Below are 24,563 nucleotides of genomic sequence, written 5' to 3' on the forward strand. Positions count from 1 at the left end.
CAGATCTAAGCACCCCACCGGATGGATCTAGCACCTGGGCCTTGACATACACTAACTCCCTTGTCTGGTGTGGGAACGCCGACGGATCAAACTGGAAGTCCTCGATCCCTTATTCGGGAAGGTGCTACCTCGAGGTCCCTTGAATGTTGGTGAGCCGAGCTCCATTTTCTATCAAAGCCCAATAAAGGTGACGGATGAGAGGGTAGCAGGGTAAAACCTCTATAAAGAGAACGAGGAGGCAAGGAAGTTTTAAAAGTTGTAAAACTCTAGCAAAGAAAGACAAGCTGGCAGACACTTTGTGAGGGAGAGGCAAGACCCTAGAGTCATCAAAGAGCCTTAAGTGTCTGGCAGTCGGCATCAGAAAGAGCTTGGATACATAATTCAGACAAACTCTAAATGCAGCAGTAAGATTAATGTTACTACTTATGAAAGTAAAAATCCCCTGGGGGAGGGCACGCCCTCTAATGCTTGCTAGGACCCACTTTATGAGGCACAGAGATTGCTTGGAATTTGGGAGAGACCTTTTCTTGGTATTTGGAGCGTTGATTCTAATTTCTTGAAAACTGCAAACTCACCGAGAAACTTTGCTTTCCCCTACGGAGCCGCTAACACGCAGGCGGGCCGCCATTCCCTTTGCAAAGCCCTCGAACGTGAAACCCTCTCCAAATTTTGTGGCTTCTGTTCCTTACAGTATTGCCTCTCTAATAGCTCACGGCTGGTTATTCCGATCGGAGTCAGCAAAACTACAAACAGCACAAGATGTGATCGGGGTTCAGATAAACCGTCCCGAGGACGCAATGAAAAGTGTGTGAGGAGAGCGAGATGAAACAGACACATTAGGCCCTTTGCTTCTGAAACAGGGCGTGGAATTAGCTGGCTGGGCTTCCTCTGATATGAGATGAAGGGAGAGAACCACTAGACTTCAGGGATCGGCCCTTTTTCTTAATTAATTCCTTCGGCGTGCACCCTCCGGGGATGGAACGGGATTTGGTCAGCTTTCAGGGGTTATATAAGCAAGCTGGAGACTCTCAGGTGTACAAACCGAGCCAGAGCCAACGAGAGAGAGAGAAAAATGTTCAAACCACGTTCAAGAGATGCGGAGAAGAAATGTCCGAAGATACCATGCAAAGGTTGGACATCGATCCATCTCCAAGACACCCGACTATTCCCCCAAATGCCACAACCTTCCTTAAAACACCCGATCCCCACCCCAGATGCCAAGAAGCTAAATCTCTTTCTTTCTTTCTTTCTTTTTTTAAAGAGGGAGAAGAATGTTGCTACCCAGGCCCTGGATATCCAACACCTTTGGATGCCATGAGAGGTAAGAAGCGGCGATCCTCGCAGAGCTGCAGAGAGGAGGTGTGAGCTCACTGTCGTATTAAGCCGCCTCATTTAATATAGCGTTCCGTGTTTCCCCGAAAATAAGACAGCGTCTTATATTCATTTTTGCTCCCAAAGATGTGCTACGTCTTATTTTCAGGGGATGTCTTATTTTCCCCCCCAATGAATTGTACCTTGTGTCCTGCTGCAGCAAAAACGCATCCAAACACGCATGTTGGATACGTGTTGGATGTGTTTTAAATCTGATTGATGCAGCGTTTGGGGATGCAATTTATAGACAGCCGTGTTATCTATGTTCTGTTCGGGAATGCTGTTTGTTGTTGTGAGCCGCCCCGAGTCTACGGAGAGGGGCGGCATACAAATCTAATAAATAATAATAATAATATTAATATTAATAATAATAATAATGCTGCAAAACGAAACGTCTCCTACATCTTACATTCGGGGATGCCTTATATTCCCTCAACACTGTCAGACTTTCTACTAGATCTGCACTTCTATTCTACTAGTTTTTCTCATCATTCCTATCACCCATTTCCTCCCATGTGGACTGTATGACTGTAACTTGTTGCTTATATCCTAAGATTTTTATTAATATTGCTTCTTCATTGCTTATTTGACCCCTATGACAATCATTAAGTGTCGTATTGCATGATTCTTGACAAATGTATATTTTATTTTATGTACACTGAGAGCATATGCACCAAGACAAATTCCTTGGGTGTCCAATCACACTTAGCCAATAAATTCTATTCTATTCTATTCTATATTAGGCAATTCTACAAAACCTCTCCTAATGTCCTACTTTTGGGGGCGACTTATTTTCAGGGAAACAGGGTAGTATGTGGAACAGGTTTAACGAAGTAGTCCCAAACGGCGTAGGACTTCCACCCTGGTAGCAAGATCCTTGAATTGATCCATTGTCAAGTTACGTCACCACAACTTGAACAGGATGGACAAACGTTAACTCTAGCAAGGTGCAGCTCGACAAAGCCATTTGACAGTTCAGGCCCAGGATCCTAAAATTTGGATGTATTTATTTTTTTCTCTCCAGGACCTCGGGGGAAGCTGATGTACGTGGCTTGCATCTTAAATGGCACCGGGACCCAGATGCCAGACTATCTCGCCACTGTGGATGTCGATCCTGAATCTCCCACTTTTTGCCAAGTAAGAGGTTGCTTAGTTCATTGGGAAGATGCAAACGCTTGTTGGGTTTCCTTTTCCTTAGGCCTCTGTTTAAGATCTCGTGTTCCGACTCAGGGCCAGAGGATGGGGTGGAAAGAAGAGAAAAGGTGGCTTTGTAACGCTCCGAATAGATATAAAACCTGAAAGGAATTTCAGAATTTCCATTTTAGCATGATGGGCCTTGGTGGCACAGTGGCTAGGCTGCAGTACTACAAGCTGGTTCTGCTGACTGCCACCCGTAGTTCACCAGTTCAAATCTCACCAAGCTCAATGTTGACTCAGCCTTCCTTCCTTCCTTCCTTCCTTCCTTCCTTCCTTCCTTCCTTCCTTCCTTCCGAGGTGGGTCAAATGAGGACCCAGATTGTTGGGGGCAAATATGCTGACTCAGTAAACAGCTTAGAGAGGGCTGTCAAAGCACTGTGAAGCAATATATAAGTCTAAATGCTATTGTTATTCCTTCCTTCCTTCTCCTTCCTTCCTTCCTTCCTTCCGAGGTGGGTCAAATGAGGACCCAGATTGTTGGGGGCAAATGTGCTGACTCAGTAAACAGCTTAGAGAGGGCTGTCAAAGCATTGTGAAGCAGTATATAAGTCTAAATGCTCTTCCTTCCTTCCTTCCTTCCTTCCTTCCTTCCTTCCTTCCTTCCTTTCCTTCCTTTCTTGATTTTTGGGGGCAAATATGCTGACTCTGTAAACCGCTTAGAGAAGACTGTCAAAGTTTACTTAATGACCGCTTGACTCACCGACTGGGTTTCCAGTCCCAATTGTTGTTGCAGTTGGAGGACAATTTGCATTATTTACAACTTGCTCGGATTTATTTTCAGTTTCTAAGATGACTAGATGTAATGAAACCAAGCTGGGAACAATTTACTTTCATCCCATCAAGGGAACCCTTTGTTCTAAGCCCAAGAAAGCTCAGCGTCTTTCTAGTCACACTATTCCTCGGTGTCTAATGAGTCTCCTCAGGCACATCTGCCTCTTTTCAGGTTTATGTGTCAGCGGAGTCATGGTCAGTTACACCTATACACAGGCACCTTAAGTGGGTGCAGCTGACGCTGGAACGCCGAGAGCTGTGGGAAGCCTAGAGGATCATTAGCGGGTGCCACAGACTCCTATGCTACATTGCACTGGGCTTGCTCCCAATCCACAAAGTAAGCAGGCGATGCTCAGGCGCCACGTCTTGTATTCACACATGCAAGGAAATTGGTCCTTTGCCTCAACGTGTCTGCAGCTCTCGGTGCCAAGGGTTAGCATGGGGGAGCACTGTTGCGCCGAGGGTGCGTAAAAACATAGAAACATAGAAGACTGACGGCAGAAAAAGACCTCCTGGCCCATCTGGTCTGCCCTTATACTATTTCCTGTATTTTATCTTACGATGGATATGTTTATCCCAGGCAGGTTTAGATTCAGTTCCTGGGGATTGACCAACCACGTCTGCTGGGAGTTTGTTCCAAGGATCTATGACTCTTTCAGTGGAATAATATTTTCTCACGTTGCTTTTGATCTTTCCCCCAACTAACTTCAGATTGTGGTCCCTTGTTCTTGTGTTCACTTTCCTATTAAAAACACTTCCCGCCTGAACCTTATTTAACCCTTTAACATATTTAAATGCTTCGATCGTGTCCCCCCTTTTCCTTCTGTCCTCCAGACTCTACAGATGGAGTCCATGAAGTCTTTCCTGATACGTTTTATGCTTCAGACCTTCCACCCTTCTTGTAGCCCGTCTTTGGACCCGTTCAATTTTGTCAATATCTTTTTGTAGGTGAGGTCTCCAGAACTGAACACAGTATTATTCCAAATGTGGTCTCACCAGCACTCTATATAGCGGGATCATAATCTCCCTCTTCCTGCTTGTTATACCTCTAGCTATGCAGCCAAGCATCCTACTTCCTTTTCATACCACCCAACCACTCTGCTCACCCATTTTGAGACTGTCAGAAATCACCACCCCTAAATCCTTCTCTTCTGAAGTTTTTGCTAACACAGAACTGCCAATGCAATACTCCGATTGAGGATTCCTTTTCCCCAAGTGCATTATTTTACATTTGGAAACATTAAACTGCAGTTTCCATTGCTTTGACCACCAGCGACAATCCGTAACCAAAGCCTTCTTCTGCCAACCAGAACAGACTTTTCTAAGAAAGTCCCATTGCACGAGTGGTGTTCCGCATCCAAAGACACATGAGAATCGCAAACTCTTGGGAATCACAGGGAGGAACCTAACGAGAATAATAACGTGCTTGTTTAATCTCTGCCACCGGAATCTTTCCCCACCAGGTTATTCACCGGCTGCAAATGCCGTACATTAACGACGAACTTCACTGCCTGGGCTGGAATACTGGCAGCAGCTGCTTTGGAGACGCCACCAAGAAGCGCAACCGGCTGGTTCTTCCATGTTTCGATTCTTCGCGGATTTATGTCGTGGATACTGGCACTGACCCACACGCTCCCTGCATGTTCAAGGTAGGCCACCCAACCAGAGAGGTTGGGAATTGGAAAGGGTCCCCCACAGGATCCCTGTGCTGTGGGGCTAAGCCCAAGGGACTTCAGAGCGGTTAGCAGAAGACCACCCCGACCTTGGTTTGCCTCAACCTCTTTCTAAGTGACTGAAGGCAGCGGCGCAGTGCAATAACGGGTGTACCCAGCTATGCCCGTGTTACTCCATTTTTACGCGAGCTGCACTGGCTGCCAGTCGGTCTCTGAACCCAATTCAAGGCATTGGTTATTACCTTTAAAGCCCTAAACGGCACAGGGCCAGACTATTTATGGGTGCGCCTCCAACTTCATATCTCATGAAGGGCCCACACAGTTGGCCTTCTCCAGGTCCTGTCCGCCAAACAATGTCGGTTGGTGGGACCTTCTCCGTGGTGGCTCCGACCCCATGGAATCCACTGCCCCCAGAGATTCGCACTATCTCCTCCCTACCGGTTTTCCAGCTGGTTTTTCCGGTAGGCCTGGAATTAGATTGACCGCGGTGTGCGTATGGTTCTTTTATATGTTATTATTTATCGTTATTACCGATTTTATCATGTATTTGTGATTGTATTTTAATATTATTGTATTTATCGCATTTGTTAGCTGCTCTGAATCTGCATTGGAATGACCACCGTATCAATATAATAAATAAAGGCGAAGTCCATTTTCACAGGGGCTTTGGAGTTTTTAGACCAAAAGGCATTTTTGCAGAAGTGCAAAGAAGAAACACAACGTTTTCAATGTTTTTTCCTCTCCTACCCCATCCCTGACCAGGTTATCGAACCCAAGGAGGTCTTCTGCAAAACCAACATGGCTTCTTTACGCACCCCACACTTCCTGCCCACCGGAGATGTTGTGATCAGCTCCTTGGGGGACCTCTATGGCAATGGGAAAGGTATCCACAGGCGGCCTTCTATTCCTTTCAGCCAACACTTCCTGGGGAGTCACCTCCGCCCACCGTTTGAATCAATTTGCATTCTCTCCCCCCCTCCCGCACACCCCAATCGCAGGAGGATTTGTCGTGGTGGATGTGGAATCGTGGGAAGTGAAAGGCACCTGGAACCCCCCTGGGCAGGCGGCTCCACAAGGCTACGATTTCTGGTTCCAACCGAGGCACAACGTCTTAGTCAGCACCGAAGCCGGAGCCCCTAAGTTCTTTATGAACGGCTTCAACCAGGGAGATCTGAAGAAAGGTGAGACGCCGGAGGACTAAGCAAACTTATGGCGCGTTGGAATTCAAAGGTCTGCCCTCCAACTTAGGGTTGACGTTGAGTTGGGGTTGGTGGCAGTGAAGGATTGCAAAATTTTTACTACCACACTGTGGGCATGGCTTATATTGTGGGTGTGGCTTGCCTGCCATGTGACTAGGTGGGAGTGGTTTGATGATCATGTGGCCGGGAGGGGTGGCTTAAAGGTCATGTGACTGGCTTAAAGATGGCCAACTTGATGTCACTCACGTCGAGGGTTTGGGTTAGGGTGCCTGGCCTCTCCTCGCCTCCAAGAGAGACAATTTCCCTCTCTATTTACTATGACTGACCATCCAAAATATACTATTTAATTCTATGTATATATGCCATATGTGTACATACATATTACACAATGGCACACAAAAATATACATTATCTACTATATAAACTGCATGTGTAGGTACACACAAACACACACACATAGAAACATAGAAGACTGACGGCAAAAAAAGACCTCCTGGTCCATCTAGTCTGCCCTTATACTATTTCCTGTATTTTATCTTACAATGGATATATGTTTATCCCAGGCATGTTTAAATTCAGTTCCTGTGGATTTACCAACCACGTCTGCTGGAAGTTTGTTCCAAGGATCTACTACTCTTTCAGCGAAATAATATTTTCTCATGTTGCTTTTGATCTTTCCCCCAACTAACTTCAGGTTGTGTCCCCACAATCTCTTCTAAAATTATACACATTCAACCTCCTTTACTGCGATAGGAAAAACAGACCCAGAGCCCAAAAAAGGGGGGGGGAAGGAAAAAAAATCAAAACTTTTCTACCGGTTCTGCGTAGCTGACCAACATTTTTATACCAGTTCTGCGTACTTGACCGTACCCATAGGAACCCATCACTGGTTGGTGTCCATCTCGCCAATCCTCTGGTTCATTCAAAGCTAGCCCTTCCCCAAGAGGTGGCATCTCAGCTTCTGCTTGGAGGCTTCCAACATGAGGAAGGCCACCAGTCTTTCAAGGAAGTACTTAGGGGAACTTTTATTTATTCAATTTTTTAATGCCGCCCATTTCCTTAGACTCAGGGCGGCTTACAACACGTTAGCAATAGCACTGTTTTAAACAGAGCCAGCCTCTTGCCCCCAAAATCCAGGTCTTTATTTTACCCACCTCGGAAGAATGGAAGGCTGAGTCCACCTTGAGCCGGTGGTGAGATTTGAACCGCTGACCTGCAGATCTAGCAGTCAGCTTTAGTGGCCTGCAGTACTGCACTCTACCTGCTGCGCCACCTCGGCTTTCACGTTCTAGCGGGAAGCCTTCCTAGGCACCCGAAGAAACTGAGCCGCCTGTTCTCTTCTCCTCTTTAGGCCGCTACGGACGCCGCCTGAACGTGTGGGACTGGACCACCCACTGCCTTGTCCAGTCTATTGACCTGGGGGAGGATTCTGCCCCCTTGGCGGTCCGCTTCCTGCACAACCCAGACGCCCCCCATGGCTTTGTGGGCTGCGCCTTAACGGGGGCTTTGCATCATATTTTCAGGAGGGAGGTAAGAACACGTCAAATTCCTTTCTCCCACCTGTGTAACTCATCAACTATTATTGCAATGGAAATCGTTACGAACAGGGACCTGAATGTAGAATTGCAAAATCGGACAACTACCCTGGGAGATTTTGGGGCAGAGGAGGTCACTCTAAGGGAGTCCATTGGTTCATTTTAGGGCAGAGAAAGTAGGAGAATCTCTACTGCGGAGCTGAAAGAGTCAAATGCTGGCAGTAATGGGAATTCGACAGCGACAGGAATATTTCAAATCTCTTAGATTAGCAGGCAGACACAGTAGGGAGCGACGGGCGTTTGTTTGGTTGTTTCCACATCCCAACCAGCCTCGTGTGTCTCTTGCAGGATGGGTCGTGGGCCACCGAGAAGGTAGTCCAGATTCCGAAGAAGTGTGTCACGGGGTGGTTCCAACCTGAAATGACATGTGAGTACATGAAGTTCAGGGGGGGCTTTTGTCCTCGCACTTACGTGTCCGTCCTCTGCTTTTGTACGCGGTGGAGTTTGCACCCTCTCTAAAGGGTTTTTAGCGCCTTAGGAGAACCGGCCCAGTGCGCTCAAGGCTGAGAGGTCTCCACATTTTGGGGGAGACACCGATTTGTGAAAATGTCATGGAATCAGGCTGTCCTCCCTCCTTCCTGACCTTATTTCTGGGCACTTCTCTTCTCCAGCGTTCATCTCAGACATGGTCATTTCCCTGGATGACCGTTTCCTGTACCTGAGCAACTGGTTTCACGGTGACATTCGGCAATACGACATCTCTGATCCCCACTGTCCTCGGCTGATGGGCCAGGTGAGCTCCCTCCCATCCAGAGGCCCTGCAACCATGAGGAAGGTTTGGGGTCTTTCCAGAAGTTCCTTCTTCCTCTATCACAATCAGGATGTTGGGTTAAGCAGAAAGCTAATCCAGGCCTTAATTTCTGGCATGTGGTCGAAAGACACCCACGTTCAATGGGGTCCACCTCCAAATCATCATCATTTAACGACCCCATAAACACTTGCAGGGTGGATTCTGGGCAACTGAATGGAGCTAGCAGAGTGTTTGCTGGCCCACTGCCGTCCCTGTTGCCAATGCGGAGTTTTGTTCAGCAGATATAGTCTCATTGTGCCCAGAGAAAGAAATATTTGGCTCTACCTAGGATTGAACTCACAGCCTCCTCCTTGTGAGGCGAGAGGCTCCACCTCTATTGGGGTCCACTTCCAAATACGGCGGAGAAAAACGGCAGCTTGGGGAAGGGGAGATTGTCCTTCATCTTGAACTTACCTTGCCTTTGGGTCTCGCAGGTGTTCGTAGGAGGCAGCATCTACAAAGGCGGAGTGGTGACTGTGATTAAGGATGAAGAGCTGGACTGCCAGCCAGAACCCTTCATGCTCCAGGTGAGCCTCTCTTTCCTCAGATGGATTCAGGATTTGAGACACTTACGGGAAACATGTGGGACGTAATGGTCAATGGGCAGTGTGGCTTCTTCCTCCTTGGTGGGACACCTTGAAATGCCGCGACTGACTTTCCTGAGGCAGACTAAAACCAAGGAGCCACAACTGTCTCTTTATGGACCTCCGACATTTCTTGACCACTCCTCGCTTTTTCCCCCCCACCTTAGGGAAGGAGAGTCTACGGAGGACCCAATATGCTCCAGCTGAGCTTGGACGGGAAAAGACTTTATGTCACCAACTGTCTCTGCACACCATGGGACAAGCAATATTATCCAGAAATGGTCAGGTACGAAGCTTTCTTGATAGATGGAGAAAACTCTGAGCAAATTGGGGCGAGCGAGTTGCCCTCCTTCTACTTCCTTCTCGCGTTACCCTCCAGATCAATCCTGCACCTATTTTTCGAGCCTTCCTTGTTCCAATAACCTTCCTTTCTCCTCCCTTTGCAGAGAAGGCTCAGTCATGCTCCAGATTGACGTAGACACAGAGAACGGGGGTCTGTGTGTGAATCCGGACTTCCTGGTGGATTTCGGGAAGGAGCCGTGGGGTCCCGCTCGTGCACACCAAATGCGTTACCCGGGAGGAGACTCTACTTCGGACATCTGGGTCTGAGATCCTCCACCGAGCCCATCCTCTGACTAAGCTAGCCTTTAGGGGGGGTAGGGCAGCAACTCCGAAAAGATTGTTGGTTCGTAGTTTAGCCAATTTTCGTGTTTGAGACTCGTGCAAACAGAAAAATTCAAGTTGTTATAATAAACTATTTTCTCGGCAATACAGATTCTTGAGGATAATCTTCATTTTAAGCAAAATCATCAATTCACCAAGTCTCCATGTCTCTGGTGTAATTCATTTTGGCCGACCCCTTTTCCCCCCAGGGGTTGAGAGAGAATGGACGGCTCAACGTCGTTCACCTAAAACTGGATTAAAACTCGCGGTCTCCCAGGATCTAATCCAGCACCTTTAACCATTACACCAAACTGCCTCTCTGTCTATAAGTTAGGCTCAGATTCACCCTCACCATGATGAAGGCAGAATAGTTGAATAACTCTAAGAGCGGCCAAATTCTTTTCTTCCTGTTTCCCACGAAACTGAATGGTTTTTTTTCGTTTTGGGGGGGGGGGAGGGTTGCACATGAATTTTCCTGGTTACTGTAAACATGCTTTTCATAATGACATGGCACATACACAACACACATAGAACACATACATACCAAACACACAAATGGCGTCTTCACCTTCTGCATCTCGCCATCCTGCCCCTCATTCTGGGCTTCCTGGGAAGGGGCTGCAGGAGACCCCAAATCTCAGGGAAATCTACCAGAAAATGCTGCACGAATCACAGCGACCAATTAGGTCCCACAGAGTTGGCCTTCTCCGGGTCACGTCGACTAAACAATGTCGTCTGGCGGGACCCAGGGGAAGAGCCTTCTGTGTGGTGGCTCCGACCCTCTGGAACCAGCTCCCCCCCAGAGACTAGGATTGCCCCCACCCTCCTTGCCTTTCGTAAACTCCTTAAAACCCACCTCTGCCGTCAGGCATGGGGGAATTGAGACATCTCCCCCTTGCCCATGTTGTTTTGGTGTATGGTTGATTGTGTTCTTGTTTTTATATATACTGGGGTTGTTTTTATGAATTTTTTAACCTAAAACTGTAATTAGATTGGTAAATATTAGATTTGTCACTATGTACTGTTTTTGCCATTGTTGTGAGCCGCCCCAAGTCTGCGGAGAGGGGCGGCATATAAATCCAATAAATCTAACCTAACCTAACCTAATCTAATCTAATCTAACCTAATCTAATCTAACCTAACCTAACCTAATCTAATCTAATCTAAAATGGTCAGAAGGAGAAGAGGAACAACAAAATAAAACACCGAGAATATGTAACAACTGGAAGATGACTGTTTGCTGCTCCTGTTGAAGGAAGAAAAAGATCCTAAAACTGGACCCAGGGAAAATTCTCCAAAAGGAGAGAAAGGCACCACATTTTAAGTTTGGGCAATGAAAATTTGGGTCCTTCTGATTCTTTGGGTGCTAAAACTGCTTTTTGGAGGGAAACGGAGCGCAAATCTTCCAACTTCGGGAAGCAGTGAAAATCCCATGAAATCCTTCATCCTTTGACTGTGACTAGCTGCAGTGCCCAACAGCCCTGGAGGATGGGAGGTGTAACAGAATAGAACAGAATAGAATTCTTTATTGGCCAAGGAATTTGTCTTTGGTGCAGATGCTCTCAGTGTACGTAAAAGAAAACATAGATTTGCCAAGAATCATGAAGTACAACACTTAAGGATTGTCATAGGGGTTAAATAGGCAATGAAGAAACAATCAATATTAATAAAAATCTTAAGGATACAAGCAACAAGTTACAGTCATATCGTCCTAAGTGGGAGGAAATAGAAACATAGAAACATAGAAGACTGACGGCAGAAAAAGACCTCGTGGTCCATCTCGTCTGCCCTTATACTATTTTCTGTATTTTATCTTACAATGGATATATGTTTATCCCAGGCATGTTTACATTCAGTTCCTGTGGATTTATCTACCACGTCTGCTGGAAGTTTGTTCCAAGCCTCTACGACTCCTTCAGTCAAATATTTTCTCATGTTGCTTCTGATCTTTCCCGCAACTAACTTCAGATTGTGTCCCCTTGTTCTTGGGTTCACTTTCCTATTAAAAACACTTCCCTCCTGGACCTTATTTAACCCTTTAATATATTTAAATGTTTCGATCATGTCCCCCCTTTTCCTTCTGTCCTCCAGACTATACAGATGGAGTTCATTAAGTCTTTCTTGATACGTTTAATGCTTAAGACCTTCCACCATTCTTGTAGCCCGTCTTTGGACCCGTTCAATTTTGTCAATATCTTTTTGTAGGTGAGGTCTCCAGAACTGAACACAGTACTCCAAATGTGGTCTCACCAGCGCTCTATATAGCGGGATCATAATCTCCCTCTTCCTGCTTGTGTGATAAGATGGGGAAAAAACTATTAGTAATAGTAGTGCAGACTTAGTGAATAGTTTGACAGTGTGGAGAGAATTATTCGCTTAGCAGAGTGATGGCGTTCGGGGGGAATATGTTCTTGTGTCTAGTTGTCTTGGTGTGCAGTGCTCTATAGTGACGTTTTGAGGGTAGGAGATGAAACAGTTTATGACCAGGACGTGAGGGATCCTTAAATACTTTCACAACCCTCTTTTTGACTCGTGCAGTCTACAGGTCCTCAATGGAAGGCAGGTTGGCAGACATTGTTTATTCTGCAGTTCTGATTCTCCTCTGAAGTCTGTGTCAATCTTGTTCAGTTGTAGAACCGAACCAGGCAGTGATAGAGTTGCAGATGACGGACTCCATGATTCCTCTGTAGAACTGGGTCAGCAGCTCCTTGGGCAGTTTGACCTTCCCGAGTTGAAAGTGGAAAGTTGTGCTTTTTTGATGGTGTATTTGATGTTAGGTAGGTGACCATTTTAGGTCTTGAGATATGATGGAACTAAATAATAATAATAATAATCATCATCATCATCATCATCATCATTGTAGTACTAGTACAGTACTAGTAATAATAATAATAATAATCCCCTGTCCTATTACTCTCCTATATCTCCTATCCCTTTCCTCTATTCCTATATCTCTTCTTCTATTCTTTCTTAGATATATTTTGCTACGAGTATCTCCTCTATAACCTTCATCATGTATTTTACTATGGGCATATAGATATATTCCCACTAAAACCCTCATTGTGTATTGGACAAAATAAATAAATAAAAATAAATAAATAATGAATAATGATTTTAAAAAAGCAGTCCTACATCCAGACAAACCATGCATAAAGTAAGACAGCAAGGGACATATCAATTTCCCCAAGCCTGGCCATATTTTGATGCTATGCAAAAGCTTTTGACCAAGCCCGGAGGAGACCCACCACCACCACCACCACCACCTTTAATTCTCCCTGGATCAGTCCAGTCTATCTGAAGCGCGAGAGGCTCTCTCCCTCTCCCTCGCCTCCCTTCTTCCGACTTCGTTTCTAAACTGACAGAGCCCCCGCCAATCGGCGTCGTGTTGCCAGGCAGACTTCCTCCACCCTCCAACCAATCGGCGCCCGCGCCCGGCTTGTATCCGGGTGGAAAAGCGAGAGGCAGCCATTTGCATTATAGCACCGGCCAGTATCCAGGCAAAATTGAAACGGGCTGGCCAATCAGGGAAAAAGAAAAGGCGGCTCGGCCTCCCGCCGCCCGGGAACCACTTTCTTTTTCTCTTTTTATTTGGAGACCGAAAGGGGACGAGGGAGAAACGCGGCCCGGCATTTTCCTCTCGGGATTTTTCGCGGCCAAACGGGGGGATCGGTTGAATCTACGGGGGGCCCCAATCATCTCCACGGGATCCCACCCCTCCCCCCCACCCGCTTCCCGCCGTTTTTGGGGGGTTTTTTTAACCCCCGCGTGCAAAAATGTTCTTTTCCTTTTTTGCAATTTAATCGAGCAGCAGAGAAAATCCGGAAGAATTGCAACCCGGGGAGGAAATAGGTAAGTGGATGATTCCATGCGGGAAGAGACCTTAACTTGCAATTTAAAGAATAATAATAATTTGCAAAGCTTTGCATGGGCCAAACTACCCCCCCCCCCAAAAAAACCCCCATTATTCGTGGGAGAGACCAAAGGAAGAGGCGAGGAAGCTAAAAGCAATGAAATGAGTCCAATACTGGGCTGGGTTTTAAAGCAGCACCCAGAGAGGGAAAGCCTTGCCTTTTTTAAAAACAAATGGGAAAAATGCAGGATTGCAAAACAATGCAAAAATGGTGGAAGGTCTTCAGCCTAAAACGTATCAGGAAAGACTTCATGGACTCCATCTGTCGAGTCTGGAGGACAGAAGGGAAAGGGGGGGGGGGGACATGATGGAAACATTTAAATATGTTAAAGGGTTAAATAAGGTTCAGGAGGGAAGTGGTTTTAATAGGAAAGTGAACACAAGAACAAGGTTAGGTTAGTTGGGGGAAAGATCAGAAAATATTATTTGACTGAAAGAGTAGTAGATCCTTGGAACAAACTTCCAGCAGATGTGGTTGGTAAATCCACAGTAACTGAGTTTAAACCTGCCTGGGATAAACATAGATCCACCCTAAGATAAAATACAGGAAATAGTATAAGGGCAGACTAGATGGACCAGGAGGTCTTTTTCTGCCGTCAGACTTCTATATTTCTATGAATGAGGATGGAAGGAAGGAAGGAAAGAAGGAAGGAAGGAAGAGAAGGAAGGGAGGAAGAATCCACAGTCACTGATTGTAAACATGCCTGGGATAAACATAGATCCATCCTAAGATAAAATGCAGGAAACAGTATAAGGGCAGACTAGATGGACCAGGAGGTCTTTTCCTGCCGTCAATCTTCTATGTTTCTATGTTTCTATGAATGAGGATGGAAGGAAGGAAGGAAAGAAGAGAAGGAAGGGAAGGAAGAGAAGGAAGGGAAGGAAGGAAGGAAGAATCCACAGTCACTGAATGTAAACATGCCTGGGATAAACATAGATCCATCCTAAGATAAAATACAGGAAATAGTATAAGGGCAGACTAGATGGACCAGGAGGTCTTTTTCTGCCATCAATCTTCTATTTTTCTATGTTTCTATGAATGAGGATGGAAGGAAGAGAAGGAAGGAAGGAAGGAAGGAAGGAAGGAAGGAAGGAAGGAAGGAAGGAAGGAAGGAAGGAAGGAAGGAAGGAAGGAAGGAAGAATCCACAGTCACTGAATGTAAACATGCCTGGGATAAACATAGATCCATCCTGAAATATAATGCAGGAAATAGTAGAAGGGCAGATGAGATGGACCAAGAGGTCTTTTTCTGCTGTCAATCTTCTATGTTTCTATCAAAGGAAGCTAAAAGCAATAAAGTGCATCCAATATTGGGCTGGGTTTTAAAGCAGCACCAAGAGAAGGAAAGCCTTGCCTTTAAAAAAAGTAAATAAATTACAGGATTACAAGACAAAATCCAAAGCCAGGATTACAAAACCAGAATTGCTCCAAGTCTTCAGAGAGGGGTGGCATACAAGTCTAATAAATTATTATTATTACTATTATTACTATTATTATTATTATTGCTATTATTGTTATTATTATTATTATTATTGTTGTTGTTGTTGTTGTTGCAAGGAACAGCCATTCCCAGTTGCAAAAGGTTGCAACTGGATTCATCCTCCCCCTTCCCCCCCCCTCCGGCTGCTACAGTTTTTCTCTGCCTGGGAGAATTTAAAAAAATGCCTTTTGAATTTCCCGCTTCCTGTAAGCTAATTGCCACCCAAGCTGCCTTGGCCCACAATTTTTCTGATGTGTGTGTGTGTGTGTATGTGAGGGAGAGAGAGAAAGGTGCTGGAGGAAATGGCAGAGCTGGTGTTTGGCTGGCGCCGCGAGGGTTTCTCCAGGGCAGGAGGGCTCAAGGCGACCCAGCGATGCCCCCTCATTGGCCAGGCTCAGCGGAGCGTGGGAAACAAAACCCAGTGGGAAAAACGAAGGAGAAAAATCGAGTGAAAAATAGAGCCCCTTTTCCTGAAGTTCTGAGTTTGTTTCAATAGAGACCTTCACCTACAAAAAGAGATGGATCAAATGGAACGGGTCCAAACATGGGCTACAAAAATGGTGGAAGGTCTTCAGCATAAAACTTATCAGGAAAGACTTCATGGACTCCATCTGTATAGTCTGGAGGACAGAAGGAAAAGGGGGACACGATCGAAACATTTAAATAGGTTAAAGGGTTAAATAAGGTCCAGGAGGGAAGTGTTTTTAATAGGAAAGTGAACCCAAGAACAAGGGGGCAGAATCTGAGGTCAGTTGGGGGAAAGATCAGAAGCCAGTGAGAAAATATTATTTGACTGAAAGAGGAGTAGATCCTTGGAACAAACTTCCGGCAGACGTGGTTGGTAAATCCAGAGTAACTGAATGTAAACATGCCTGGGATAAACATAGATCCATCCTAAGATAAGATACAGGAAATAGTATCAGGGCAGACATATACACTGCTCAAAAAAACCAAAGGGAGCACTCAAATAACACATAGATCTGAACGAATGAAATATTCTCATTGAATCCTTTCTTTTGTACAAAGTGGAATGTGCACAACAGCAGGTGAAATGGATTGTCAGTGTTGCTTCCTGTGTGGGCAGTTTGATTTCCTTGGAGTTCCATTGTGTTTAAGTGTTCCCTTTATTTTTTTGGAGCAATATGTGTGTGTGTGTATGTATATATATATATGTATGTAACATATTTTTGCTGATAATGAAAAGGACAGGAGACTACTATAGATCTATTTCGGGCTTATTTGCCTTCATCAGGTAGCCACAGCCTTAGATATGTAGATGGTTGTGAGTTCGGGGTTTTTCCCCATGTAATATTTTGAGTGTCTTTGCGACGTTTCGGTGAAATCACATTCACCATCATCAGGCTGAAGTTGTAAGCTCCGTGCTCCTTTGAATATAGAATTATATATGTGTGTGTGTGTGTTTTCGTAGATTTTCACGGGTATATGTATATAGATTGTTCTGAGTTCGGGTTTTGCCCCGTGTAATATTTTGAGTGTCTATGCGACGTTTCGGTGAAATCACATTCACCATCATCAGGCTGAAGTTATAAACTATATTTACAGCAGCACGAAGCTTGAAACTTCAGCCTGATGATGGTGAATGTGATTTCACCGAAACGTCACATAGACACTCAAAATATTACACGGGGCAAAACCCGAACTCAGAACAATCTACATATATATGTATGTATGTATGCATGTATATGTATGTGTGTATATATATATATATGTACATTTTCGTAGATTTTCATGGGTACAGGTATGAAGGTGTTGGCATATTTGGGTTTCTTCCTGTGTAGGATTCAGAGATTTCTGGCAGAAATATCTGAATCCTACACAGGAAGAAACCCGAATAGGTCAAGACCTTTATATATAATATATTATACAGTATGCATGTATGTATGTAAATGGGGATGAAGCCGGACGTTTCCTATGAAAACCCGAGTAGAAATAAAACGCTGCCTGCCTGCCTGTCTGTTTGGGGTTGTGAGAAGGCCGGGGTCCTTTTCTCTCTTCCCGTTCAAGGGCCCCGATGCCATGGCGGACGACAGCAGCCTCTTGGCAAAGATCGTGGAAAACGGGAGCGAGATTTTGGAGTGCGACGTGCAGGGCGACTGCAGCGTGGAGCCCAACACCCTGTTGCAGAAGCTGAAGAGCATCATCTCGTAAGCCGGGCGCCGTTTATTGCTCTTGCGCCCCACGATTTGGGGATTTTTTTCCCCCCTTTGGTCTTGGGGAAACTCAGGGTCCGGTTAAGGAAGATGAGGAGGAAGTACATTGCAATAATGTTTTTAAAGGGGGGGGGGGGCGGTTAAATTCAGGCTTGTCCACAAAATGTTCTGCTTGATCTGTGGAACTCCCTGCCACGAGAAACGGCCATGGTTTTAGAAGGCTTTTGAAGGAAAGGAGAAACTGCGACACTGGCAGGGGTTAGTGGCGTCATTGCAGGGGGGGGGTATTTTTCGGGGTGGTGCAGTGGCCTAGAGGTGGGGTTCTCGCTTCACAATCAAGAGGCTGGGAGTTCGATTCTAGGTAGAGGCAGGTATTTCTCTCTCTGGGCACAAGGAGAATAAGGTCTGCTGAACAAAACTACGGTTGCAGGAACTGGGTTTATGTCTAGTTTAAAGAAAAGAAGGACCAGGGGAGACACGAGAGCAGCCTTCCAATATCTCAGGGGTTGCCACAAAGAAGAGGGAGTCAAGCTATTCCCCAAAGCCCCTGAGGGTAGAATGAGAAGCAATGGGTGGAAACTAAACAGGGAGAGAAGCAACTTAGAACTAAGGAGTAATTTCCTGACGGTCAGAACAATTGATCCATGGAACTACCCGCCACCAGAAGTTGTGAATGCCCCAACACTGGAAGTTTTTAAACAGATGTTGGATAACCATCTGTCTGAAGTAGTGTAGGGTTTCCTGCCTAAGCAGGGGGTTGGACAACAAGACCTCCAAGGCCCCTTCCAACTCTGTTGTTGTTGTTATTATTGTTATTATTATTATTATCCCTGAATTATACGGTCATTAAAAGAAGATGATGATTGCAGGGGGTATTTTTAGAGACCAGGAGCAGCTTTGTAGGATTAAATATAGGAGAGTTGTTCAGATCCCAAATGGTCCCCTTGGTTGATCGCTGGATGAATTGCATGTCCAGGTGTGCTCTTAACAAACCTGATCTGTCCTGGGATGGGAGACCACCAGTAGACGGGAACCTTCTCTCCATCCCAAACCATTTCCACACTGTGTAATGAGCTCCGTTTGAAGCATATTTTTGCCAAAATAAATATATTTTTCTTTGTTTTTCCAACAGAAAACCTATCCAGAGCAAAGTCGACTCGATCTTGGTAAGTAATCTGGTATCTCCTCCTTGCAGGTAAATCATTTGAGGTAGCACAAGGGTCTTGCTCACTCAGCTGCAGATCCAATCCCTGGGTTCTGCTACCTTATCAACCCTCAGTTCTCTCCCTCTCTCTTTCTCCCTGCGTTTGCCCTGACAGCAAGATGTCCAGAAGTTTTCAGACTACGCCAAACTTTATCTCTACCTTCAGCTGCCTTCGGGGCCGAGCTCGGGAGAAAAAAGGTGAAGGACGCTTAAGCTCCTGGTTATGCTGCAGATATGTAGACCAAGCCTACCAATGAGCATGTGTGGACGGGGGAAGACGTTGGAGTCGCTCTATGAGGGGGGATGGGAGAGAGAGAGATGATTTAGATAGACAAATAGGTAGGTGGGTAGACAGACAGACAGACAGACATAGATATGAGAGAGATATGAAGATGATAGATAGATAGATAGATAGATAGATAGATAGATAGATAGATAGATAGATATGAAGATGATAGGTGGTAGGTAGGTAGAAGAGAGATAGGAGAGAGATATGATGATAGGTAGGTAGGTATATATATACATATATATATATATAGAGGAGATATGAAGATGATAGGTAGATAGACAAACTGACAGACAAATAGAGATATGAAGGTGATAGGTAGGTAGAGAGAGAGAGAGAGATAGGAGAGATATGAAGATGATAGATAGATAGATAGATAGATAGATAGATAGATAGATAGATAGATATAGAGAGAGATAGATAGATAGATAGATAGATAGATAGATAGATAGAAGAGAGAGAGATGAAGATAATACATAGGTAGGTAGAGAGATAGGAGAGAGATATGAAGATAATAGACAGACAGACAGACAGACAGACAGACAGAAAGCTGGGAGGAACAGAGGGAAGGCGAGGTACTGACTCTCTTTCTGACCCAATTTGTCTCTTTCCCCAGCTTGGACCTCACTTCTCTCAACTCAGCAGAGCAGATGCACGCCTGTACCTGGATACGGAACCACCTGGAGGAGTACCTCGACACCTGCTTGCCAAAACAGGATGTCTACGACGCTTACAAGTGAGTAACGGGGGGGCTAATCCCTCCGTGGGAATGGGGTGGTGGGGGGGGGGGTTTGGCAGTTTTGCCCGAGGACCCCCTCTGGTGCCCCCCACAAGTGGGGTGGGAGGGTGGAGAGTCCTGGGCTGCTTGGGCCGTGCCGGCGGTCAGTGCCCCGGAAGAAAACACAGCCGTTGTGCCTCTCTCCCTCCCTCTCGGCAGGCGCTACTGTGACAACCTCTGCAGCCGCTCCCTGAGCGCAGCGAATTTTGGCAAGATCATCAGGGAGATCTTTCCGAACATCAAGGCGAGAAGATTGGGTGGACGCGGGCAATCCAAATATCCTTTCGTTTATTTATTTCTCCAAAGATTCGGGGTGGCTTACAACATATAATTTTTAAAAACGTCCTAAATCCAAATTTAACATTAAACTAACTAACTAATGAAACCCCAATTCCTTAAAAACCAATCACTCTCATTCAAAGAGTCAGGCGTACATTGCATTCATCGGCCGGGGTGGGCTGGAGTCTAATAACCCCAAGCCTGGCGGCACAGATGGGTCTTAAGACTCTTGTGGAAGGCGGGGAGGGTGAGGGCAGTACAAATATACGAGGGGAACTGATTCTAGAGGGCCCGGCCCCCCACAGAGCAGGCTCTTCCCCAAGGCCCCACCAAGCAACGTTGTCTAGTTGACGGGACCTGAAGAAGGCCGACTCTGTGGGACCTGACCGGTCACTGGGATTCATGCGGCAGAAGGCGGTCACGCTTTTTTCCTATGATACTGGAGGGACCTGAGGGAGCCGTGGTGGGAGGCCCTTTTTTGGACCTCGGAGGCGTGCCACAAAACTCCCTGGTTTTCCCCCGGCCCTTGGGGACCCAACCTTCAGGGCTGTCGTCCTGCCTCGTTGCTCCTTAACTCTCCTCCTCCAACATATTGCTATAGCGGGATCCGTCGGAAAACGGTGGTCAACATGCCTCCCCTGCCCAGCCTGGACCTGAAAGAAACAGAGACCGTAAGCTGTGGGGACTCACTTGCTCTCTGGGAACGGAGATTAAACCGAGATGGACGTGGCGGCCGGACCTTGTCCTCCGAAGAGATGGGCTGCTCCTGCACCTGGAGGATCGGTTTAGCCCTCCCGACTTGGATATTTTTTGTAACCTTTTTATGGCGTCTCGGCTGTAATACGGTCGGGAGTAGTTGGATGGTTTAGGGCAGCGGTCTCCAATTTTTATGGGTTGGGGGCCCGACATTGAGGCGAGGGGAGAGGGCCGGTGCATATGTCAAGTGTGTCGGCCTGCCATTGGCGCGAGTTGAGCTGCGTGCACCTGCGCCGGCCATCATCTGCTCGGGCAGCCCACTTCTGAGAAGCCTGGGGGGGAGTGGGTGGCAACCGGCCCACGGTTGAGTCCGTCTCTGTGTCCCTGCAGCTGGAGCGAACGGAGGCCGCCGACTCCTACAACGACGAGGTGGTGGAGGCGGCCTGCGCCCTGACTTGCAACTGGGCCCAGAAGATCCTCAAACGCTCCTTCGACAGCATCGTGGAGGTGGCCCAGTTCCTCCTGCAGCAGCACCTCATCAGCTCCCGTTCAACCCACGCCGACCTGGTCATGGCCACCGTGGTCACAGGTGGGACCTCGAGACGGGGCGATGGTGAGCGGGTGGGAGGGCGCAAATAAGGGCACCAATAATATCCCTTCGGGTCAATGTGTCTCTGGCTACAGAGCACATCGACAGCTCGTGGGGCAAGCGTCCTCCCGCCAAGAAAAGCGAGGCAGAGGCCACGGAAAATACAGCCAAAGCACAACCGCAGGTACGAGACTCCGGTGTGTCTTCTGTGGATGTGAGTGGGTGGGATGGGAATTACCCACCCTCAGAACTAGCCACACGGAGTAGCTGCCTGAGCCTCCTTCACCCGTCCTCTCTGATCGTTGCATTTCAGGTTAAACCAGACAATGCGCCCAAGCCCTCAGCCCCCTCCCCACGGAGCGAAGCCAAGAAGCCGGCAGACACCCCTCCCAAGAAGGCCAGCAGCCCGCAGGTCAACGCCTTAGTGGCCCGCCTCCCTTTGCTGCTCCCCCGTGTCCAGGTCCAACCCAGAGACTGCTTGGTGGTGTCTCCTGGGACGGCGGCCGTCCACTCTCCCCACCCCATCTTGGCTCCGAAGCTGACTCCCGCACCAGTGGGGGGCACAGTCAAGATGGCGCTCTCGGTGGGGGCACCCTCCTCCACTCTGCTAGCCTCCGCGGTGAATGGACCCACCAGCCTGGTCAGCCAGCCAGCCGCTGTGCCGGTTATCAACATGGTGCCGGTGATCAACGTGGCGGTCCCACCCGCAGCCGAGAACCGGCCGAAGCCCAAAAGTATCTCCGGTGGTGGGGCTGGTAGTGGAGCGTCCAGCGTCGAAGCGGAGCGGAACCCATGCGAGCCGCAGAAAGTCAAGAGCCCCGCCAAGCGGACAGCAGACCGACTCAGAGAGGTGACGGCGAAGCGGAAGCGTGGCCGGCCACGGAAGAAGCCGGACGACCCTCCCGTGCCGGATAACAGCATCCTCAGAAAAGAGTTGTCTAAAAGCAAGGCGGATTCGGAGCCCGTCGAGGCCCCTGCGGGTAGCAAAGACCCCCCGGCTGCCCCGAATTCTCCCTCGCAGAGCCAGGCAAAAGAGAATTCCCAAGCAGAGCCCCCCCTGGAATTGGAAGTGCCCCGAGCATCCCCCCCTGGAATTGTAGAGCCCCCCCAGGAATTTGAGCACCCCCGAGCATCTCCCCCTGGAATTGTAGAGCCCCCCCAGGAATTTGAGCACCCCCGAGCATCCCCCCCTGGAATTGGTGAGCCCCCCATGGAATTGGAGCCCCCCCAAGCAGGCCCCCCTGGAATTGGAGAGCCTCCCATGGAATTGGAGCGCCCCCTAGCTGCCCACCCTAGAATTGGAGAGCCTCCGGTGGAATTGGAGCGCCCCCATGCTGCCCCCCCTAGAATTGGAGAACCACCCCTGGAATTGGAGCGCCCCCATGCTGCCCACCCTAGAATTGGAGAGCCTCCCCTGGAATTGGAGCGCCCCCTAGCTGCCCCCCCTAGAATTGGAGAACCTCCCCTGGAATTGGAGCGCCCCCTAGCTGCCCCCTCTAGATATGGAGAACCTCCCCTGGAATTGGAGCACCCCCTAGCTGCCCCCTCTAGAATTACAGAGCCTCCCCTGGAATTGGAGCGCCCCCTAGCTGCCCCCTCTAGAATTGCAGAGCCTCCCCTGGAATTGGAGCACCGCCGAGCAGTCTCCTATGGAATTGGAGAGCCCCCCTTGGAATTGGAGCGCCCCCTAGCTGCCCCCTCTAGAATTGGAGAGCCCCCCCGGGAATTGGAGCACCGCCAAGTAGTCTCCTATGGAATTGGAGAGCCCCCCCAGGAATTGGAGCACCGCCGAGCAGTCGCCTATGGGATTGGAGAGCCCCCCCTGGAATTTGAGCACCACCGAGTAGTCTCCTATGGGATTGGAGTGCCCCCCGAGTATCCAAGGGAGGAAAGGCCGGTTGAGGCCAGGAGCATCATTGTGGCTGCTCCTAGGAGGATCTCGCCTTACCACCTGAGCGTCATCCGAACCACAATGCCGGGTCCTTACGGCCCGATATACTACGGGTGGGATCCACGGGAGTCCCCACCACAAGAAGAGCCGGAGTGGTACGACTGCTACGACCCAGATCTGCAGCCCACGGATCTTTCTATGAAATCTACTCGGTCGCAGTCCTGGGACCCTCCAACAGCCTCGGGCATGTGGACACCCACGGGACATACGCAGTGGACGGGCGGGGACCACGAAAAGTCGCCGGAGGCGGCGGGCAGCTCCGAGGCCACAAGCCAAGGCCACAGCTGATACCTCTCTCTCCGTTCCCCGTCTCTTGGGCCTCCCTTCCCTTCGCCTTCCTCCCAACGGCCAAACCCAGCACACGTGTAGAAACAGCATGAGCCTTGCAAGTCACGTCACACAACCTCATTTGAACACCGATGCTTCTCTTCCCCAAACGATGGGAAATACAAACGGGGGGGGGGGGGGGCCTTTCAGACGCCCCACCCCCTCTGCAAAACAGCAGTGACACAAGAGTCCAGGTACGGGGAAGGGAAAAAGCCAGCGTCGTCTTGATGGAAACGAGGCCGTTTTTTTAAAAACCTCCCCTTCTCGGCATCTTCTTGTTGCTACAGGCAGAACGAAAAGAAGTTTTTCATTCCTGGATTTTGACATTGGGGGGGGGGGGGGCTTATATTTCACCTGGGAGGGGGGAGGAAAGGGGGCTGCAGCATTCTGTGTGGAAATCCTGCGGACCCCCCGAGCAGCCTTTTGTTGTTTACAGACAATCATTTCACAGCCAGCTTCCCAAAGAGTTTGCTCTCCTTGTGCTTCGCGGAGCTTCCAAGAAGGAATTTTTTTAAAAAAATACAAAACCATTTCACGCTCGATTTTGTGGGAAGCCTGTGCTTGCCTGTTTTCTCTCTTCCTGACCCCCGCCCCCTCTTTTCCATCGATTGCTTTGTTTGTGAATTCTGAATAAAGTTATGCAGAAGGGTTTTGTTTTATTAAAAACAAAGGGCTCCTGTTCCTTTTGCTCTGCGCGGGTCTAACACTTCCTCATCCGAATCGACCGAAGATAATGGAGATTGGCTTCCTGGGCTGTGCGCCAAGCCCCCCTCTTCCAAGTCACCCCCACCTTCGTCCGAGGAAACTGCACTACCTGACTCTGTCTGCAATAACACATGCCTATGACATGTTGATGTCTCCCCTGCATCCACCTCCACATTCCTTGGGGCAGGAGCTGGGCCAGAGCCAACCACAACAGAGCCAATGTCCAAATATACAGAGCTACCGCCCTAGGACGTGACGAGATACCAGAATTTATTAGTGTGGCAATTTAGAAACCAGGGCAGAGAAGTAATGAAGACACTTTTGTAGAAAAACAGTGTTAAAC

General features: G+C 48.0%; 2 protein-coding genes across 2 annotated transcripts; both read left to right on the forward strand.

Moving 5' to 3' along the window:
- Nucleotides 1-1,065: 1,065 nt before the first annotated feature.
- On the forward strand, nucleotides 1,066-9,789 carry LOC139175554 (methanethiol oxidase-like). Its single transcript, XM_070766708.1, has 12 exons — nucleotides 1,066-1,130; nucleotides 1,262-1,321; nucleotides 2,396-2,508; nucleotides 4,803-4,988; nucleotides 5,775-5,895; nucleotides 6,011-6,193; nucleotides 7,563-7,741; nucleotides 8,095-8,173; nucleotides 8,418-8,539; nucleotides 9,031-9,123; nucleotides 9,348-9,466; nucleotides 9,627-9,789. Exons 1-12 carry the CDS (start codon nucleotides 1,073-1,075, stop codon nucleotides 9,787-9,789), a joined length of 1,476 nt encoding a protein of 491 aa, XP_070622809.1. The 5' UTR covers nucleotides 1,066-1,072.
- A 3,644-nt stretch (nucleotides 9,790-13,433) lies between these two features.
- LOC139175225 (DNA-binding protein RFX7-like) lies at nucleotides 13,434-24,185 on the forward strand. The gene is made up of 10 exons (XM_070766204.1): nucleotides 13,434-13,692; nucleotides 17,260-17,399; nucleotides 18,538-18,571; nucleotides 18,725-18,807; nucleotides 19,512-19,631; nucleotides 19,833-19,949; nucleotides 20,542-20,623; nucleotides 21,039-21,237; nucleotides 21,333-21,421; nucleotides 21,551-24,185. The coding sequence occupies exons 2-10, from the start codon at nucleotides 17,272-17,274 to the stop codon at nucleotides 23,474-23,476; spliced, it is 2,778 nt and encodes a 925-aa protein (XP_070622305.1). The 5' UTR covers nucleotides 13,434-13,692; nucleotides 17,260-17,271; the 3' UTR covers nucleotides 23,477-24,185.
- The last annotated feature ends 378 nt before the right edge of the window (nucleotides 24,186-24,563 follow it).

The sequence above is a fragment of the Erythrolamprus reginae genome, chromosome 13 (genome assembly GCF_031021105.1).
Source record: "Erythrolamprus reginae isolate rEryReg1 chromosome 13, rEryReg1.hap1, whole genome shotgun sequence".
Taxonomy (NCBI): domain Eukaryota; kingdom Metazoa; phylum Chordata; class Lepidosauria; order Squamata; family Dipsadidae; genus Erythrolamprus; species Erythrolamprus reginae.

What these genes read in the sequence shown, in the direction of transcription:
- LOC139175554 (XM_070766708.1), top strand. Translation starts at nt 1,073, where the DNA reads ATGTTCAAACCACGTTCAAGAGATGCGGAGAAGAAATGTCCGAAGATA. An exon ending in ACCTTTGGATGCCATGAGAG is followed by an intron (nt 1,322 to 2,395) that starts GTAAGAAGCGGC and finishes TTTTCTCTCCAG; the next exon opens with GACCTCGGGGGAAGCTGATG. An exon ending in CCAGGGAGATCTGAAGAAAG is followed by an intron (nt 6,194 to 7,562) that starts GTGAGACGCCGG and finishes TCTCCTCTTTAG; the next exon opens with GCCGCTACGGACGCCGCCTG.
- LOC139175225 (XM_070766204.1), top strand. Translation starts at nt 17,272, where the DNA reads ATGGCGGACGACAGCAGCCTCTTGGCAAAGATCGTGGAAAACGGGAGC. An exon ending in GATGTCTACGACGCTTACAA is followed by an intron (nt 19,632 to 19,832) that starts GTGAGTAACGGG and finishes CCCTCTCGGCAG; the next exon opens with GCGCTACTGTGACAACCTCT. An exon ending in CAGCCAAAGCACAACCGCAG is followed by an intron (nt 21,422 to 21,550) that starts GTACGAGACTCC and finishes GTTGCATTTCAG; the next exon opens with GTTAAACCAGACAATGCGCC.